The following is a 20,625-nucleotide window of genomic DNA, read 5'->3' as shown; positions in this document are numbered from 1 at the left end:
TTCTGCCAAAAAAAATGCTTCAGTGGGAAAATTTCCACCCACTCTGGTTGCATCTCTTCCCTCCAGCTTTAAGAGAGGGGAAGGTCTTCTTCCAGACAAGGGGGGGGTTCTGTGTTTCCAAGGATGGACAAGAAAATGCATCTGAGTGGGAAGATGCAGCCTGAACCTTCCTGCTGGGTGGGCAGCCAAGGCAGGTACTGAGCATTAACCATCCCTTCTAGTAGGAATGTGTGTGCCTAAATCCCACGGGTTTCCATCACCAAGTTTCTACAGCTCATTTTTTTTCCTTAGATTCCTGGCCCGGCCGGTCTTGAATCGAAGTTGATAATCTTGGCTCAAAAGTAGCACTCCAGTAATGCCAGTGGCAATGGCGAGATGCAAATCCGAGCCGGTGCACCTGGCAGTCTTACTGGAGGTTTTCCAGAGGAACCGTGTGTTCATCCATTGCCCAGATTTTGCTTTACAGGTACTCGTGAGCATCCTTTTAATTTTTCTTAACCAGAACTCCCCCTTTAATACCTGTGTATTAATACAAACAGACAGATGCATGCACACGGACACTGAGATGCCGCAGATATTTGGCATGCTTAGAAACAAGGGGATGCTTTGCAGGACCAAGAACCTGCGTGCTCCAGAGGCACGAAGCGAGCTGTTGCCACTGCCTGGGGAGGATTTCACATCTTGGGCAACCCCAGGGAATAAAAAAATATCTGCGGACAGGACCAGCGAGGGCCTCCTGCTGGTCTGCGCCTTCCAGATGGATAGGAAGGATCCTGAGGAGATGCTCTGTGCTGAAAGGAGGAGACTGAGGTGCGCAGCAGCCCATCCGGGAGGGGATACAGCCCAAACTGCTGCCATAAACCCCGAGTGGCAGCGCGGCCTTTTCATGAATAAATAATTTGTGTTGCAGTTGCAGTGTGCTGGACCTGGCACGGAGCAAAGTCTGCCTGGAGACTTGACGTTGGCAGCGCTGAGCGAGGCGTTTGGCCCTTTCCTATCATGTGTCCCCCACCCACCCACCTGCAAACGGGGACCCCTGGGTTTCGCCGGGGATGTCCAACCCCTCATCTCATTGAAGAAGCGGTGGAAGAGCAATGGGAGCCGGAGGGATGAGGGGATAAATAAATATCTGGGAGCATCCCGGAGCGGGGGCGAGGCAGCGGGGGATTGCAGGGGGCCGCAGCCCGGCTCGGGGGGGAGGCGAAGGCGACGCAGTTGCTGTCGCTTTAAATCCACCCCGAGCCAGGAGCCGGGAGACGAGGCAGAGCAGAAAGCTCAGGATCCCCGCTCATTAATAAGCAGGATTTATCTCCGTAGGGAGCCGGGAAGGAAAGGGGAGAAGCCGTGGGGAGAGAGGGGGCCGTGGGGCGAGCGGAGGCCCCTCTGCGTGTCCTCCCCGAGCTCCGGCCCCTCACCCCGGCATCCCACCTCCGAGCATCCTCCGGCCGAGGATGCGGGACCCGCCGGGCGAGGCGAGCGGGGCCGGCGGGCAGTGAGGTTTGCGGGGGCGGCGTGGGACGAGCCCAGGAGAAGGGGTTGAGGCGAGGGGTTGCTCTCGGAGGCGCCGCATTGCTGCTGCCCGCCCCGCCATGCCGCCGCGCCCGCCGCTCCCCCCGGCCCTGCGCCGCGGCCCCGGCGCGCGGGGGGGGCGGCAGCGGCGCCTCTGAGCGCCCCTCCGAGCGCAGCCACCGCTCCGCAGCCCGCAGCCAGCGCCCCAGCCCGCAGCCCGGCTCCGCAGACCGCTCCTGCGTCCCCCAGCCCTCTCCCGCATCGCTCTCCTGCAGCCCGCATCCCTCTCCTGCATTCTGCATCCTGCATCCTTCATCCCGCATCCTGCATCCCGCATCCCAGCTCCTGGCATTTGGCCTCTTTCTGCTATTTTTTTTTCCCCCTTCTTTTCCCCCACCCCCCGTTCCCTGCCTTGGATGGTTTTTAGGTGGAGTCGTTTGCACCAAAACCCAATAGCTGCTGCTGTTCTTGCTGCTATTTTTTTTTTTTTTTTTTTTTTAATGATCCTGTTTCCACAGCAGGGGAAGAGAGAACTGATCCCGAACATACTCCCAGAGAATGAATAATCACAAGGAACTGGCTTAAGCAGCTCCCTGGATCTGGTGCATGATTTTGATTGAGTTTGATTTATTTTTTTTTAAATTATTATAATTTTTTTTTTCCCCAAGTCATCGTTCACATTTTATTTTCTGCATATATTTTTTTTTTTTTTCACCTTTTGAGGGATTTGCAAACCGAATTACATGCATGTCCAGTGGGGGAAGGTTTAATTTTGACGATGGAGGGTCGTACTGTGGAGGCTGGGAGGACGGAAAGGCTCATGGCCACGGAATCTGTACTGGCCCGAAGGGTCAAGGTGAATATTCGGGCTCCTGGAGTCACGGCTTTGAGGTGCTGGGGGTCTACACTTGGCCCAGCGGCAACACTTACCAGGGCACCTGGGCGCAGGGCAAGCGCCATGGCATTGGCATGGAGAGCAAGGGGAAGTGGGTGTACAAAGGAGAGTGGACCCATGGATTTAAGGGACGGTACGGGGTCCGAGAATGCACTGGAAATGGGGCCAAGTACGAAGGCACCTGGAGCAATGGATTACAGGATGGCTACGGGACAGAGACCTACTCGGATGGAGGTAGGTGCTGCGTCGATACCTTCCTGGCTGGGGTGGGCAGGGGTATGGGGGTATAATCCTCTGAACGGGGACGTTGGTTTTGGGCTGGAGCCTGTGGATTTGCAACCTGCTAGCTTGGAGCAGGGAATGCTCATACCCTGCAGGAGATAAGGAACCAGCCCAGCATGGCATCAGCCCACCTCTTTGCCACAGGTGTTCGGTGGGTCTGTGGATGCGGGGTCCTCCCCATTCCTTCTCAGCCAGGTGTTTTGGGGAGGTGAGCTGGCTGCGCTGGTGGGGGGACACCCAGCTCTCACAATGGGTGGGTGGGAGGATGGAGCGGGCCAGGCCATCGAAAGGCAACCCAAGTTGCACATGGGATTTGCAGTTCTGACTGCACCACTGGAACCTGTAGGATTTGCGTGGCAGCGACTCGGGGCAGAGGGAAGGCAAGGGGGGGGGGTGGGGCTGGGGCAGATGGGTGCAGCTCTGCAGCTCTGGTGCTGCAAATGCTTTCAGCAAGAGGCTGGGGGCTTTGCACATCCTGCAGCCCCTCCAAAGGCGGCTCCACACTTAATAATACCAAGGCAAAAGACTTTTAATTCAGACAAGAGTCTTACATTCCTCGTTTACGGCTTAATGCTTAGCGTAGGGGCTCAGAGGGATCACCAAAGCTATTCTCTGCCGTCAGCATGGCTTAACGAGATGTGGAGGGGAAACCAGGATTAAATAAAAAACAAGAAAACCCAATTGGAGTGATCAAAAAAAATTGCTGGACTAACAAGCTTTAAGGCCGAACTAGGAGAAACAGCTGGTGCTCTGCTGTAAGTGGCTGTATCATCCTCTCTCATGTTTTGTGGCTACTTCCATCTCAGTTGCCACCATAATACGAGGCAGGCCTACCTGCCGGCAGCCGGGGGCATTCGGCAGTGCTGCCCCGTTGTTTTGCTGGTGAATGTGTCCATCTAAAACAGGGTATTTATTGTTTTTTTAAGACATTCTCATTTTCCAGGACTGCTGTTTTAAGGGAATTGCAGCATTAATGAGCTCCATCGCAGCCTTCCTGAAAGGTGCTGCAAGACCTTTCTCTAGAAAACCCAGTTTGCTGCTTTGTGATTTTACAGGGAGGCAAGATTAAACATTACCTGCAGCTGCTCTTTTATGCTCTCAAAGGGAGAAGTGGAACAATCTCTTGATCTTTAATGTGCCGGTGGCTTTCTCCTCATGGAAAATATAGCTGCAGCCTTTTGTTTCAGCTGCCTGGAATAATGCTGGGGTCTGAGCTGGAATCTGCCGGGTGTGTGTTTGCAAGCCATCGATAAATCCCAGCAGTCCTTCAGTTCAGAATAAACCTTGGTCAGAGAATAATCGTGGTTTCCCTCGTTCGAAGTGGTCGGGAGGTGATGTGGAGGGGCTTCTGCGTGCTCCCCATGTGAGTGCCATCTCCCTGGTTCCCTCTTGGCCTCCAGCCCCCGCCAGGGCTGTTTGCAGCAGGCGGGCAGAAGTCTCAACAAACTACAGGTCTCTGAGGACTGGGTGTTGCAGGGCTGGCCCAGTCCCCGGGCACGCATGTGCCCCCACCCCAGCAGCTTCCCATCAACTGCAGCGCAGTGGCTCTTTGGGAAACCTGGGGAGCCTCTCCAAACTGGGGTGGCTTCCCAGCAGCTTCGCAGCTTCTGAGAACCTACCAGAAGCAAAGAGCTTTTTCTTCCATCTTGTCAGGCCAACCTGGTTTCTTGGTGTTTGGGGACCGAAAGGCTGCGTTGCGTGTGTTTGTCATTTGAGGAGGAGGTAAGAGACAAGGGCAGGGTCAGTAGCACAGTGCTCCCTCCAGGGACTCTGCAAACCATCCCAGGAGGAGGGGGCAGTCGTGCTGGGAAAATGCGGAGCTATGATCCCTATGGCCAACCCCATCCTGCTGCTGGGAGCAGAGATGGGCCACACACGCCCCAGCTGAGCTCCTCCACACCAGCTTTGCCCCCATTTCGGCTGGGCAGTCACCACAAAGTGGCTGAACCCATCTGAAAGTGCACTTTGATCAACTTGGTTGCAAGTACCCACAGGCCATGGCCCTTTCTCAGTTGCCCATCTCCATTCTGTGTGGAAAACACCAAAGCTGGGCTTCTCCAGCCTTTTGGACGGTGAACCTTAATGAACTTTGTGTGTTTGGAGACAAGAAGCTGACGTGTGGAGGAGCTCTGCTGGAAGGGTAGCTGCATAGCTATGGCACAGGGGAGGCAACTGTTGGGAAGGATGTTTCTCATTAATCTATTCAAGTTATTACCTTCATCAACTCAAGTATCCTAGAATCCTCGCCCCAGCATCTGTCACTTGCCACCCACAGATAAATATTCATCCCTTGCACATTTTTTTTTAGCACATCAACCAAGGCTAGGGGACGGGTCCCTAAATGCGCAGCGAGGCACAGGAAGCGAGGTGCCCCAGAATTCATGAGTTTCACTCCAATTTTACCATTTCCTTGCACAGTAGTGGGTTAAGGGCAGATCTTGACACTCCACCAGCCATTGCCAGCTCTATCTTGGGGGAGCGATATTTTGCATGACTGATGCACACGTGTTGATGCATTGGATTTGGACGTAGGGTATAGCATGCAGTGACCCAAGCCGGGTGGCCATCCCTCTGCCATCCTGACTCTGTTTGCCACCCAGGGTACCTTTCCCCCCACGCCGGGTGCTCACGCCTGCCACACGCGCACACACGCACGCTTCCCCCACATGCAGCTTGCAGATCTCACACCTCCCACGCAGACACACTCATCGCCATGCACACACGCCTCTCCTCCCCACGCCAAGACGCCGCTTCGCCCCTCTGTTCGCATTCCCACACGCACGTGGTCTGCCCCTAGCCCGGCGCCAGCGCTCTCTGACCCATGCACACACCGGATGAAGGCCAACTGTGTTCTCCAAACTGTGTGGTTGTATGTCCATCAGTGCAAACCTATCACATGGGGGCCAAATAACCAAATACAGCCTCACTGTTCTCCTAGGCCACACTTTACCAAATCTCCCGGCACCGCCGCGTGCCTGACCCAGGTTCCTGCACCTGCAGCACACGCGTGCACGATCCTGTCTTTCCCCTCCACGTATACCCTCACTCAGACACCCCCTAAAAGCACGATACTGCTGATATGTTCTTATCTTTCTACCAACGATCCTGGGCACCTCCTGCCCCAATCCAGAAGCACCCTGATATTACATAAACCAGGCTTCTGAGAGGATTGTTTCAGTCAGATGCTGGAGTTGCACCACTCGTTTGCTGGGCCTGATTCAGCCTGGCTCCAGAACAGGAGCAGGATTGCTCCCTTGCTTCAGGTGGAAAGGGCTGCATCCACCTGGATCAGCACCAATGTGAGCTGAAGCTGCCACGATTGCCCTTGCTGGAGCTGGTGGAACCTCTCTGGAGCAGAAGGTTGGAGACCTCCTCCTATTGGAGACCTTCTTCTGACCAAGTCGAGTTCAGGCAACATCTCAGGTGGTTTCTGCCTTTCTGTAACTCCACAGATGCTTTGGAAATAGTGGTTTTACCCTGTGGACAGTTTGAGATGTAACTGCAGGCCAAGGAAACCCCCGGGCTGTGCGTTGGGTTTGGGTTTTGCAGCTGAAAGTGTAGTTGTAGAAGGGGTGAATGAAGGCAGCCCCAAGTCTGGTTTTGCCCTTTCCATCCCTGCCAAAGCTGGTTTTCTCCTCCCTCCACCTCTCACCAGCTGAGCATTTGGGATCTGAGACCAGATAGGAGCGCAGGGAGGGGACCAGCACCTCTCTCAGGTCCCCACTGCTCATCCATCCCTTGCGGAATGGCTTGCAGTGGTTTCCCGGACTGGAGGTGTCCACGATGGTGTCTCCCTCCTGCGGCAACCCACTTACCCCATCCCGGGTGCCCACGTGCACCACGCTGCCTTGTTCCTTGGGAGGGCTACCCCGAAATGGGCAGGCGGTCGCATCACTGTGTTCATCTTGTGTAATCCTTCGTGCCCACTCACCTAGATGAATCATCCCCTTGATAGGTGAGTGAAATATAATTAGTGTTTTCATTGTTAGCACCGTGTGAGTAGGCAAGTGAGTTTTCTTGGCCTGGGCTGGGAAAATTTTGTGCTTTGCAAGCAATGGGGAGAGTGAAGCGGTGCGGTGGGAGCTGTCAGTGTGGGCTCTCTCACAGCCTGTCCTGCCCGGATAGGCTCTGAGCAGGATCCGCGGCAGCTCCTTGCCCCATTTTCCCCACCTCTGCAGTGGCACTGGTGACACCTCCAGCCACTCTCTTGGCAGGTGCACCAGGACCTACCAACCACATGGCTTTGAAATGGTTGAGGAGGTGAAAATCATGAAATATTTTGCAAAAGCAGGTCCCTAACCAGCGTGAAGAGTCACTCTGGGGGGGGATTTGGAGTGGGCATGCCTTAGGGGACCTGCCTGCCTGGGAAGGGGATGCAGCCCCCTTGCCTGAGCCGAGAAATGGTTCGGATGAACCCGCGCTGGCCGGTGCCGCTAAGGGCAGTGGCATCGCTTAGGGCTGCCCTGTGCCTCATTCCGTACCATTTGTTTTTTTATGGATTCCTCTCCAGCTGCAGGGAACCAACTAGCGAGGGCGAATTGCCATGTGATCTGTTCATACATTGCACGGATGTCAGCATTACCTTAAAAGTATCAGCTCCCGTCTTATTTTGCTGCCAGGAATGAATTGTTGATGCGTTTTAAATAGTGGGTGGAAACAAGTGAATATGAATGCGCCCTGATCCCTGATCGTCCCAGTTCCTGTGGAATTCAGGCACAGTCCTAGCTGGTCCTAATAACCCCCCTAAGAGCCTGCTAATTAAAAAAAATAAGAGCTATGAACTTTGTCGATAGCATCTCGCTGTCTGGATTTGGTACAGAAGGTGCTTGCAGTGCAGCAGTGGTTATAGGAGAGCAAGAACTGAAACATCAGGACCCGCCAAACGGAGAAAAATGAATCAAAATACTAAATGAAGATTCTGACCGGTATCATTAAAAATAAATGATATGAACTCATGGTAATTACTTATCTCTTTGGAACATGCTGCTTCGTTTCAGGTACAGCTCTGGACAGAGGGAGAAGGATTTTGACCCCAGGGAAAAGAACATGAGATATAAATTGCCAGACAGGCTTAGATCCTAGCTCCAGCTTCTCAAGTAGTTGATCCAGTGTATGATGGTCCAGGGGATGGCGTAGGACCCCAACCTTGGGGCTATCTGACCCCCTCACGTGCTTGTCCCTCACCTGTAACAGAGGGTCCCAAAGCACAATTTTGATACCTTTTCACTGGAGATGCTGTGGTGGGTTTCTTTTAATGCAAATCTCTGGATATTTGCATGTGATCTGACATCCCATGGGGGTCCTTGTGGTTGGGTGACATCTGTTCCTGTAGCTAAATATTTTTTTTTTCCTTGAAGCTCCAGCTTGTGGAATCATGTGATTTTGCAAGATTTTCAGCTTCATTTTTGAAGCAAGGTTTCCACCCAGACTATTGCAGAAAAGTCGTTCTTCTAGGCTTGGAAACCAGCAGACAAGAGCTAAAAATGCCTTCTATTTAAAAGTGCCTTGATTTTAAAATGGACCTGATTAATTTTGAATGCTTTGAGCCAGGTAACGGTGATGTGGATGAACAATCTGTATTAATGTAGGAATGATTTGAAGATGCAGAAACTGGGCAGGGGGGGGTTGGTGGTGGTCTTCTGTGGGGAAATACTGCAGTTTAGCATCTGCCTTGTGTGATTTTGCAGTTTTTGTCTGTTTGGGGTCTGGCTTTGCCATTGACTGAGATCTGACCAAGAAAGCATTTTTTTGGCAGGAGTTTGCTATAGTTACATGGGAGTCTTGATGCTAGTTTGCCCCTGCAATAAGCTGTTTAACCTACAATGAAAGTATTTATTTGTTACAAAAAGGAGGAGCTTTGGAAAAAGATCCACTTGGATGAAAAGCATTTATATCTTGGGGTTTGATATTGGCTTTTCAAAGACAGATTCTGGCTTTTGAATCAAAAGTCCTTAAAAACTGCAATTGATTCATGAGCATTCCCTTAGATCAGCCACTCCACTCCGAAAATTATTCCCTGAAGAGGTTCCGCTTACTCTTAACATACAGCAGAGCATCATGAATTTCCATGAATGAGTGAACAGCCAGAGCAAGGTCCCTAAGTTTGCAGATATTTGCACCAAGATGATCACTATTAAGACATGATTTTCTGCTCAAGGCGTCACTTCAGGTCTTCAAGGTTTTTCCCTGAACTGAATAAGGGTTTGATCATTTATTTCACAGGAAATAAATAGACCTTGCTCTCTCCTCATCCCGTTCTGTGCTGTCCCCACTCTTGGTGCAGCCTCGTGGTCCCCATCCCTGGGGAGCTCAACCTCATTCCATGCAGCTGAGCATCATCTCCCACACCTCACGAGGGATGCAGCCCCCCAAATCCCAGCACCGGAACACAGTGCCATTTGTGAGCGTTGGAGAATTAGCTCTTACTCCCATGAGCTCTGCTGAGAAATGGGGTGAGATCACAGAGTTTGCGATGAGGATTAGAGCGCTGGAGGATTAACAGACTAAGCATTAGCCTGATTTCACTCTGCTTTGTGAGAGGAGCACATTAGCCGTAATAAAGGTGCTGAGTGATACGTTAATGTGTTTCACATCCCTCATGCTAAAGCCTGATCCTTGTTTTGGACCCAGGCAGTGGCTGGATCCTCAGGGAGTCAGCTGCTTTGGACAAAACTATGGGCCCCATTTCACCACAGGATGATGCTCCCTTGACTTTCCCAGGCTAAAACACGCTCGGCACTTCCCATTCCAAGGAAGACTAGAAATTTCTTTCTTTGGTACTTTCCTTTTGAAAAGCTATATTTCCCCTTACTCCAGGACCCGGCACTTTAAGAAAAACCATGACCGGCCTGAGACGCATTATGAGTCCCATCAGAATTAGCGATGCCGAGATTTGATTGTCATTATAATAGTTTGAAACATTTCTCCAAATGCTGGCTGGAAATGGCAATTACTGATGAATGCAAACAGGCACGAGGAAGCAGGAGATACAGAAAAAAAATGAGAGGGAAGAGGGAGGGGGATGCTCAGGACAGATTTGTGTTTTCCTGCACATGGTGGAGAGCAAATTGAGTTTCCTCCCCTCAAAGCAAAGAGCTGAAATGCCTCAGAAGCCATTGTTGGGTGAACTCAAACAAGTGTTGGTTTCGGGGGAGATGCTCCTCTCACAGGTTTTTTCCTGAGCTGAATTTCCATATGTGATTTTTCTGGAGCTGCTTCTCCTTAACAGTATAAGGGCATGTATTCTTCAGTGGCCACTCCCTGTGGAAAATGGCTTAATAACTGCAGCTGTGGTTATGTTCAGAGGCAGGACGTCAGTTTTGGGGCTTTGCCCCGGTCCCAGCCCTGCCATTGTTTTGCTATAGGCTGTGCAAAGCCACTTTGTGCCCACAGCAGAGGGAGGCACATCCCTTGTTTTGTCGGAGGAGTTCTTCCTCCACCTCACTCTGTGCCTCAGTTTCCCATCTGTAAGTGCAAATATGAGCAGTCTTTGCAATACCGTGATGCACATTAATGTTTGCCAGTGAGGGAAGTAGTTTCGTTCCGCTGATCTCCTGATTGCAGAGTATCTTTGGGGCATCATTGTTATAAGAATACAAAGGACTCCCCATGTTGTGGGTAGGGCTCATATCCCCCAGATAATGCATCCTCACTACCCGTGAGCCTTCCTTTCAGATGATTCTGCTGATGTAGGATCTCTGAAAAATCCTCATTTTGTGGTATTTCAGCCAGAGTTACTTTACAGTGTTATTTGCCTCTACAGAGGAGGAGGCAGATTCCCTGGCTGTGGCATGAGGCTGTATAAACCTGTCTCCTCTCTGCAGCCCCTGGCTCTTGCTGCTGCAGAGGTGCCCAGCGAGGTGCTGGCTCTGCCAGATCCAGCCCTGCCACCCATCTCCACCTGGTTGCAAAGTGATCTCCTACGTTACACCATCCAAACCCAACAACCCCACTGGTTTGTTTCCTTAGGTGGAGGGTCGCTGCCATTTAGCTTTTAAAAGTGCAAGCTAACCATGCTGATGTGAGCTGCAGGCTTGTAATGATTTATTATTTGTTGAGCCCCAGCAACAGACTCAACGCTACCCAGCATCCAGGCAGTAGCAAAGCAACCCGTGACAGCTCTGCTCTTGTCTTCCTCTTCTCCTCTCTGCTCTACTCTTCCTCTTCTCCTCTCTGCTCTACTCTTCTCCTCTTCCCCTTCTCTCCTCCATGGATGCCTAGACCGCGCTGTGTCCATCGTGTACGTTTGTATCCAGCCTTGCATTAAGCGATATGACTAACATCCATCACGTGTTCTTGCCTGCGGATCATATTTGCATACTCAAAAATCCATACTTTATTCCTTCCCCTGTGTAAGCAGTTACCAGATCATATTTTTGGCAAATTAGCAGCCACAGCAGAAGCATCTGACTGTGTTTTTAGCATGGCTTAGTGATGGTCGGAGCCATGGAGAGCCTTGGCAGGACTGAGGGAGAGATAATTTGCCACTGATGCTGTGCCTGTGCGGCATTTCACACAGGGGCTATCACTCATTCCTACCTTTCCTGTTGGGCAATGCAGGTGGCCAGTCCTAGCTGTCCATGTCATGGCAGTGTGGGGTTTAGGATGACAATTGCTGCTTTCCGACTGGCCGCTGGGGTCAGGGCAGGGAATGCACGTCCCTCAGCGCAACGCCTTGTCCTGCTGCCAGGAGCGATAGTGCAGAAAGGATGGCTCTTGGGATGGCAGCAAGCACACACCCATGTGCATGCTTGGGAGGACCCATACGTGCAGGTAGCACGTTTGAGGGCACGTTTTACCAACAAGGTCCCCTGACTGCTGGACATCAGCCAGGACGGCCAACTAGGATATCCCTATCGTTGCACCATCGAGACTGAGGCTCAACTAGCATTCTGCAGTCCTCTCTTTTCTCTCATACATCTTCTCTTTGGGATAGATGTTTCTGCGGTACTAAACATGATTTTTGCATGAATTCTCCTTGGGCCATTCTGATATTGAAGAGCTGGAAAGTGAGATCTGTAAAACTTGCTCCTTGTGTCATAATTCAAGACATCAGCCTAATTATTGCCATCAGACGTCTCTAATTAATATGCTACAGAGTTCAGTGATAAGAGAGGGGGATGAGCATTCCAGGAAGGATCCTTCACAAGATAAACTAGCAATTTGAGAGGCCTAATTTACTTCAGCTTGGTTTGGAAAAGTGGACGGGCCCTTCGGACAACTCAGACCTTTTTCCCAAATTTCACTGAGTGGCAAAAGCAAGCTGGGAGGTTTGGATCATTGCCGTTGCTGAACACAATCAGCATAACAGGCAGATCTGGCTCTGCTTCAGAACAGAGCAGAGCTACATGGAACAGGGAGGAACAGAGGCTACAGAGAAACCAACCCTCTGAACCTGCTGCTTCCATGTTCTGTGTAAGCCTGGGGAGGTGCGCCCGTGTCGCTGATTATTTTAGCTAACCTGGAAATACTTTGCATTGACCCACGACAGTATGTTACTTATGAGTTTTTTAGCTCAGTGTTAGTGATAGGTAAGGAGTATTTTTCTAAGCATTTGACTTTTTCTAAGGTCATGTTGTGATAATAATATGTATGTGTCCACGGGCCTCAAAATGCTTTACAACATCCTAAGTAACTGCTTGAATTTCTCCATATGAGAAACTAAAGTGGAGCAAGGCAGGGCAGGTCTGTGCAAACCTCCTTCCATGGTTTATTCCATGTGCTTGCCAAGGGCTTCATCCTGCAGGACAAGGAACCAGCCGTCTCTGTTTGGGAAAAGCCTGTGTGCCGCCTTCATTGTAAAGCTTGTACTTAATGGTGTTCCTGGATTGGAGCCAGAGGGCTCAGCAGCCTGAAAAATGTCAGATCCTTGGGTACGGGGAGAAGGGGGAAAGAAAATGCAGCCATTCCAATCCAAAAAATCCTGACTTCTATCTCCTTCCAACACCATGGAGAAGATGACCAGGTTTATATTCAAGTTCATGATCCCACGTTGGGCCAAGGGAAACCCCAGCTCATCATCCTCCCTTAGAGCTTCCCCTTGTATCGTTGAAAATCCGCCTGCTGCTCCGATGTGCCCTGAGGGAGCCTCTGGCTGAAAGCTGGACTCCCCCAGACATCGTTGTTTGCCTTCACCATCTCTCTGTAAGCAGGAGAGAACTGTTGATGCCAGGCAGACCCTTAGCTTGGGGCAACAAGCGGCAAAGCCAGGTGCTTTCCACTCCACGACATATCTCACCTTCACATTCTGAGTGCGGTGCTGTAGGCCACCTCCGTCTGGGCTAGAATGGCTATTTTATAGATGTTTCAGGTCTCCTTTCCCACTCCATCACTCACTTATGGGCAAAAGCCACCTGCTATGAAGTCAAATGGCATCAGTGAAGTAACTCTCCTTCTTGCCCAAAGCTTCAGTCCGATGCGCTGCATGGGGGAAGAGCAAGCCAGGAGCTGGTTGCCTCTTCCTAGTTGTGGTGAAGAGGTCATTTGCAAGAGCAAGCTGCTCCCTCTGTGGTCCTGGGCCCGTGAACAACCGTGTGAGCCCCACCGCAGTGCTTATACCTCAGGGAAATGAAGGGAAACAGAGGTTGGTCTCCTCATTCCCCAGGAAAATCCCTAAAACCTCTTTGGCAAATCCAAGCAAATGAATGGAAACCCATTGTTCTTCCCGGTGTCTACCTCAGATCCTTCCAGAGTGCTTTGCAAAAAGGAGCTAATTAGTCCTCCCAATACCCATCTGAATCACTGGAGTGCTGCTGCATTATCCCTTTTCCCAGTAGGGAGCACAGAGGTGCAGAGGTTGGCTCCAGCCATATCGCTGCCGATTTTGCGTGGGGTCCCACTCACCTCTCTGTTTCTGCAAGGTGCGAACCGGAGCTAACCCTGATTTCAGGGATTTTAGCATTACAGAGGACACCAGGAGCAGCCCTGCAGAATCTCTGCTCTCTTCCCAGGATGAATTTTAGCTTCCTGAGCCAAATGCTGAGAAAGCACTGAATAACTGCAACAAATTAGATTACTTTTTGGTACTTGTCATTTCTCAAAACATACGATCTTCTGCTGGAGCATCAGGAATGATGCTTTGGAGGCCAGTGGCTGCCTGCTTGCTGCTTTCAGCCCGGCTGGCTCCAGCCAAGGATGGGGTTCTGCACAGTCCTCAAGGCAATAGAAACTCCTGCAGGAATTTTAAAGGCCATTCCCTTTCTCACACTCCATCTGCTGTTTCCAGAAGAGGAATATTCTCGCTGATCCATCTTTCAGGATGACTTCAGTTATTTTTTCCTAACCTCAGGTTGTGCCCTCTCCTTATCCTTACCTCCTCTGCATGCCTGCAAGTGTGTGGCCACATCCCTACCTTTCTTGGCAGCACCTTTATCTTGGCCAAATCCTGCTGAGGCAGGAGTCAAGAAATCTTCCCCAGGCTAAAACCATGGCAAGCAAGAGCACAATATGCTTATTCCCTCAGGCTCTGCTTTTGCTGCAAAATTCCCATTCTTAGGGCAGGGTCATGTCCTCTTTTCAGGAGGACAGTGGTGGCAGCTGAGGCTTCTTGGTCTGGCTCTTCAGTGCTCTCCTATCATGCATCTACTCTTGTTCACAACTTGTACCAGCTGCCTGCACGATGCTGCACTGACCATGTAATGGATGCTGCATTTTCCTTGATGCAATCACTCCATTAATCTCATGCAATTAATGCTTCGGGAAGCATTTTGCAAATATTGATAGTAAGGAAAGAGCTCCAGTGCAGAAATGGCTGCTGCTTTGGTTGTATTACCTTAGTAAGTCACGAGTTACCTAACTCAGGAGAATTTTCTTTCTTTGTTCATTCTTTCTTGACTGCTCTTTGTCCTCTTTGCCCAGTGCAAAAGGGCCACATAGAAAGGGGGTTGGTATTGGTGGCGTCTTGGAAGCATCCTTGAGTGACCTGCATGGCTGGAGTAAGCTGTTGGCACATTTTCTCCCCCCAGCAATTCTCCTCCGTCACGGTGGCTTTACTGGTTTTCCATGGTGCCCTGACTTGGGCAGTACAACCAGGTTGTGGCCAGGATTGCAGCAGTGTTGGCTTGTTCCCTGCCTCCCATCCCAATGGAGACGTTTCCCTCTTGTGGATAGTTAAGGATGGCATCTATTCTTCTGCCCTGATCCTGAGGGGTGCTCAGTCCTCTACATTTGCACTGCAGTCTGTGAGGACCTCTGTTTAACACCTCAGCAGCTCAATCTGGGGACCTTTTGCATCCAACATGCTCATCCTGTTACACGCAGCCTCATCCTGTGGTCCCCACTGCACGCGCTTCCCATTGCGTGCTCCCTTTTCAGCTCCCAAGCTCTGAACCAACTACAGCCAGTCCATCCTGGCACATAAAGTGGAAAATCACAAAATCCTGTTTCCTCTGCGGGGAGAAAGAGTCTCCTGGCTCCTTGTGAGATTAAGCTTTGTGCATATATCTGCAAATGTTAGGGGGCAGAGGTTAAGCTGAGCAGTGCAAAGGGAGGAGGTGACAGTGCTTAGCGATGCAGATCAGATGGCTCCGAGACCTTCCAGTACTCTTGGCCAAATCCTGGGATATTTAGGGGTTTAAATGATAGTGAAGTCAGATGAAGGAAGGAGTGCCGTTTGAGTGAGGGAAGGCAGATGAAATCAGTTCCTTGGAAGGAAGCGCTTTGATCTACTGGTGGCCATGAAGGTGGCCAGATGCCTTGATGGCTATCAGGGAGCTGACTGTGCCCTCCTAGGTGACCCCAAGAAGCAATCATGCTGCTGCCTCCAGGAGGGAAGCAATCAGGAGAGCAATGATGACCATGAAAGCAGACTTGGGGATTGAGTTTTGCTTTCCACTGGGAGTTGCATTCTGATGCTGAGAGAGGAGAAGCAGCACGGGCCAGCCAGTTGGGATGGCTCCTCAAGCCCTTGCATGCTCTGCTTAGAAAAATCAGCCTAGCCAAGGAAATGAAGCGATTGCTCCTGGCAGCCATGCAATTCTAGGAGTAGGTTTTAAGGCCATGCAAAGATGACAGCTTCCCGGGCACCTCTGGCTTGCTGGAGATACACACAGGCACTCACTGCAGCTGCAACCTGCTGTGACCAATTTGCCGCCTCTGCTCCAGCTGAGACGTGCTGTCACGCCTGCTCCGAGAGTGCTTTGTTCTGCTCTTTGTCGCTGCCTCTGGTTTTCAGCAAAGGGCTGTGCTTACTTTATGGTGCTTCGATTTAATCTGTTTTCTTTTTTTCAGCTACAGATCTGTTAGGAGATGAGGAGGTCAAGGGACCTGCCTGGAGTCAGAGACTGTGTTGAGGGATTCAGCCAAGGGAAAGGGAGTCCAGGACCTGGGCAGGGCAGGCTCTGATGGATCTCATGCAGGGCTTTTTCTCCCTGTCCCCTTGCCCACCCTGGCATCTTTCCCTGAAACACGTTGAATCTGTCTCTAGGGAAAAAGGGAGGCTGAGCACGGTGCAAGGAGATCCCAAGCCATGGCAGGGGGGCTGCTTTTGCAGGGGTGCTCAGGGCGCTGGGGGAGACCTCTCTCACCCAGCTGCTGCCATCACCCCCAATAGATTGCCCTGCCGAGATGCTCTGGGGAGGAGCCAGGAAGGGAAGTGAGATGGTCTGCAGGGGATGGACAACTGTTTTGGGAACATCTCCCCTGCCACAGGCGTTGTTCCAAGGTGCCACTGGACATTGGCAGAACCATGGGTGCTCGGCATTGGTTGTTGCCTGTTCTTGGGGACACAGAAGTGGGCTGCAGACTGCTCACACCTAACCATGGGACATGTCTGATGTTTCCTCCAAGCTGTTTGCTGGTCATCTTGCCGGTTATCCCCCACCCTTCTCTCCATTGGCACTGGCACCACCTCCTCGCTCTGCCCTGATGGTGCCTGCTGTAATCCCAGTGCCTTACCTCCCTCCCCAGTGCTAATCCTGTAAACCCACAGTAAATCCTACCCACCTGGCCCTGCCTCTCCATGTCCCTTCTCTGAGGCAATCTTTTGGGGGTCTTCCAGCTTGGGGCTGGCATTTTTTTTTGCAGTGCACAAAGTTGTCACCCAGATAGTGTAGCGCCTTGGGGCGTTGCTTGCATTGAAGGACCGGGAAGGATGTCTGAGCCACAGGGAATTTGTGCAAAGTGCTGTCAGCTATTAGATAAGTCAGGCAACGCACCCCAAAATGTGCCCAGGTTCTGGTTTCACAACTCTTAGGAAGCAGTTCCTGTGCTCAGCTTGAGGTGCTCCAGCATGTACCCATCTCCAGAACTACCACTGAGCCCTAGGGACTGGGCGGTGAAAACCCCTAAGGGTGTCCCAGGTGTAGGATCAGGATGAGGAATGACATGGAGCAAAAGGATGCGTAGCTGTAAGGTTGGGATCACTCCTTGCAGTGAGGGCAGAGTTTATCTGGGGTGGGGATGGGCATGGCCAGCACAGCCCATTTTAAGAATCTTTTCCACTGGGCTGTTGGAAAACGTTGAGAGAGAGAACACTGCAGCAGGTTGGATAGGTCTCAGAGAACAGTTATTTGCAGCTAGAAAAGCCAGCTCAGGTGGACCAAACAGGTTGCTCACGTCTGTGAATCACGGCCTGATTGCTAAGGGCAAAGAGCATCTTGTGCAGAGAGGGGATGGAAAGCCGCTCTCAGACTGAGCTGGCTGTAATCGTCTGGGCTGTTCCATTAGGGCTGTTTTGGCTCGAGTCTCACAGGGTTCACTGTTTCAGCAAGTCTATTGTAAGGCTCCCTTGGAGTGGGGCTGGCACAAAGGGACGCCCCGATGCTGCAAGGTGCTGCCTGCGCCTGTCCCGGCTTGAGGTCCTGCTCTTTGCATCTCTGGCTGGGGATGGGGAGCAGGAGGGCAGCCCTGGGCTGAGATCGGCTACAGTCTCCCAGTATCACCAGTGCCAGGTGAGGAGCCGTCCTCAGGCTCATCGAGCCGCCCCGTGAGGGCTTAGGCGGGCAGTGCATCACTGCATCTCGAGCTAGTCCTGAAAAGATTAAACCGACCTAAGAATAAAAACAAGCTCTGCGGTTCAACCGGCTGGGATAAAATAAGAAAGCATGCCAGTCGCCGAGCTCCAGGAGAGGAAGGGATTATAAACCCGGGGCAGATTACCATCACGCATTTCGGTGCACAGGGCAAGCGTTATGCTCTGCTTGCACTTCCGGGGCTGGATGGGCTTCTTGTGGCTCTATTCCCAAAGCTGTGGTGAGGTCCTGTGTGCATTTCATCCTTCGAACAGCCCGTTCAGCAACTCCAGTAAATGCCCACGCAAATACAGGAGTTCAAAGAGGGGCACATTTCCGAGGAGAATAGCCAAATGGATCTCTCCCCATGAGGCCTTTATTTCTATAGAGCCGCTCCCTTCTGCTATGTACTGGATGAAAGGCGCTACGTAAATAAATAAATGCATTGTAATATGCCACCTGCATTGATCACTGCCAGCAGCATGGATGGGATCAGAGTCTGCTCCTGGATAATGATTCCCCTACCCCGTCCCCCTGTTCTCCTCCCTTTCATATTAAGGGTTTCTCTAAGGGGCAGTTCCTTGAAGCATCGCTCCCTGCGTGCTGATGCCTTGGCCGGTTTCTAATACTTCTGTGCTGCAGCTGGAGCGCATGCCTGCAGTCCAACCAAGATGTTGGTTTTTTTCCTCCTGCAACGTGACATTACAATCCTTGTCACGGAGATGGGACTGGGATCCAGAGCTGCGCTTTGCTGCTCCCACTAACAAAAGGCTTGCAGAGGAGTTGGATGCCGTTAGTGGTCTACAGGATGCCATGCCATGAACCCCTGCTTTTCTTTTGTCTCCTTTTCCCAGGGACTTACCAGGGCCAGTGGGTCGGAGGGATGCGCCAGGGTTACGGCGTCCGGCAGAGCGTTCCCTACGGCATGGCTGCGGTTATCAGGTCACCCCTGAGGACGTCCATCAACTCCCTGCGCAGCGAGCACACCAATGGCACGGCGCTGCACCCCGACTCCTCTCCGGCGGTGGCTGGCAGCCCCGCTGTCTCCCGGGGCGGCTTCGTCCTCATGGCCCACAGCGATGCTGAGATCCTCAAAAGCAAGAAGAAGGGCATCTTCCGGCGGTCGCTGCTGAGCGGGCTCAAGCTCCGTAAGTCCGAGTCCAAGAGTTCCTTGGCCAGCCAGCGGAGCAAGCAGAGCTCTTTCCGGAGTGAAGCTGGGATGAGCACGGTCAGCTCCACCGCCAGCGACATCAACTCCACCATCAGCCTGGGTGAAGGCGAAGCTGAGCTCTCGGTCATCGAAGACGACATCGATGCCACCACTACCGAGATCTACGTCGGCGAGTGGAAGAATGACAAGCGGTCAGGCTTCGGGGTGAGCCAACGCTCGGACGGGCTGAAGTATGAGGGAGAATGGGCCAGCAACAAGCGTCATGGCTATGGTTGCATGACCTTCCCCGATGGCACCAAGGAGGAGGGCAAGTACAAGCAGAACGTCCTGGTCAGTGGCAAGAGGAAGAACCTCATCCCGCTGCGGGCCAGCAAGATCCGTGAGAAGGTGGATCGGGCCATCGAGGCTGCTGAACGGGCAGCCACCATAGCCAAGCAGAAAGCGGAGATCGCTGCATCCAGGTAAGGTGGTCCCTGTCCCTACATGGCATCTTGTTAGGGGTCCTGTTCCAATGGTTGCAGTTCAATAGAAGAAGGGAAGGATGAGGCTTTTTGAAGTAGTAGGTGCTTGGGGAGCGATATTTTGGTATTTCAGGGGAGGTGCTGGAAGTAGGCAGGCATTGTGGTGAACGTCTGCCGGCACAGACAGCAGTTGGTGAAATGGGCAGCATCTTGCAAAGTCGAGGTGCTGTGTTTGCTCAAGCTTCATGGATGGTGTTCAAAAAGTCAAATTTTCCCCCTGCTAACTCCAAGTGAGCTGTGGTCACACAACCTTCCCAAACCAGCCACTAAGGATATACAGGGTCACCCAGAGGAGTGTGTTCTTTGCAGCCTGTGGAGGGGGTGGTTGCACTGTGGTGGGATTACACTTGCAGGTCACCGTGTGGGGCTCGTGGTCTAATAGCTGTCACTTAGGAAGTTGTGAGTTATTTCCCCAGTTTCTCCCTAGCCTCTTTAATAAGCGCAATGATGCCCTTAGCAGAAGAGCTCCTGAGGTGCTGTTTGCCCGTGTCCTCTGTCTGACTTATAGCCAAGAGGAACTATCCCAGAGCTGGCCTGTGCTGGGAGGATTCCCAGCTACTTCTGTTCCCAAAAGAGGTTTTGAGTGGAAATGCATTCAAATTGCTGGCTGCAGCTGATGCTTGGGGAGGATTTGCCCTGCCCGAGGCTCTGCTAGAAAGCAGTAGATCTGGGTACCCAAATAATCCCTATAAGCCTTAAGACGCCCCAACTCCTTAGGCTGGCTGTAGCCATCATGGAACTGCTCAGTGATTCAAAACAGGGCCCTCATCTGCCTGAAAACCAACATAAGCGTGTGGGAGAATGGTTTACATCTAGTTTAGATTGAAATAGGATCTGACTCCCAGCTCAAAACAGGGCAAACTCAGATGCCTTGGAGCCTTGAGTGGACACCCAGACAAAAGTTCAGTTGAGGAGGAAAGGCTCCTCTGCCGAATTCAGGGTCCATTGCATCACTTTTTGGGGGTAGTGTATTATGGTATGGTCATTCCTTTCTGGTTACTGAGTGAGCCCTATACATAGCAGTCAGACTAAGGAAAAAGGGCTGGGGATAGGGGGGAAAACCCAGGTACCTCCTCAGCCACCTGTTCTGGATTAGAGTTGGGTCTGGATCATTTGTATGCAGAGTCCCACTTGAAAGGTTTATCAGCATGTCTGCTGGTGACTTATCTGCAATGTGAATGAGGCTTCCAGGCCTGCTTTGGGAGCATATTTAGGCTTGATGATGTTTTCGAGCTGATGTTGTACCAAATTGTTGTCAAAGCTTTGAAAAAAACAAAAAATCCCACTAGATTGCCAGGT

At 51.7% G+C, this 20,625-nt stretch overlaps 1 protein-coding gene across 1 annotated transcript in view; it reads left to right on the top strand.

The window, feature by feature from the left end:
* Nucleotides 1-2,048: 2,048 nt before the first annotated feature.
* The window catches only part of JPH3 (junctophilin 3), a 57,710-nt gene continuing 39,133 nt past the window's right edge, over nt 2,049-20,625 (top strand). Inside the window, exons 1-2 of the mRNA XM_009563186.2 lie at nt 2,049-2,638; nt 18,489-19,266. Of these exons, the coding sequence (XP_009561481.1) occupies nt 2,257-2,638; nt 18,489-19,266 (1,160 nt within the window). The 5' untranslated portion in view covers nt 2,049-2,256. The remainder of the gene's footprint in view (nt 2,639-18,488; nt 19,267-20,625) is intronic.

Source organism: Cuculus canorus, chromosome 13, assembly GCF_017976375.1.
Source record: "Cuculus canorus isolate bCucCan1 chromosome 13, bCucCan1.pri, whole genome shotgun sequence".
NCBI classification, from domain to species: domain Eukaryota; kingdom Metazoa; phylum Chordata; class Aves; order Cuculiformes; family Cuculidae; genus Cuculus; species Cuculus canorus.
This window is presented reverse-complemented; position numbering and strand designations above follow the sequence as displayed.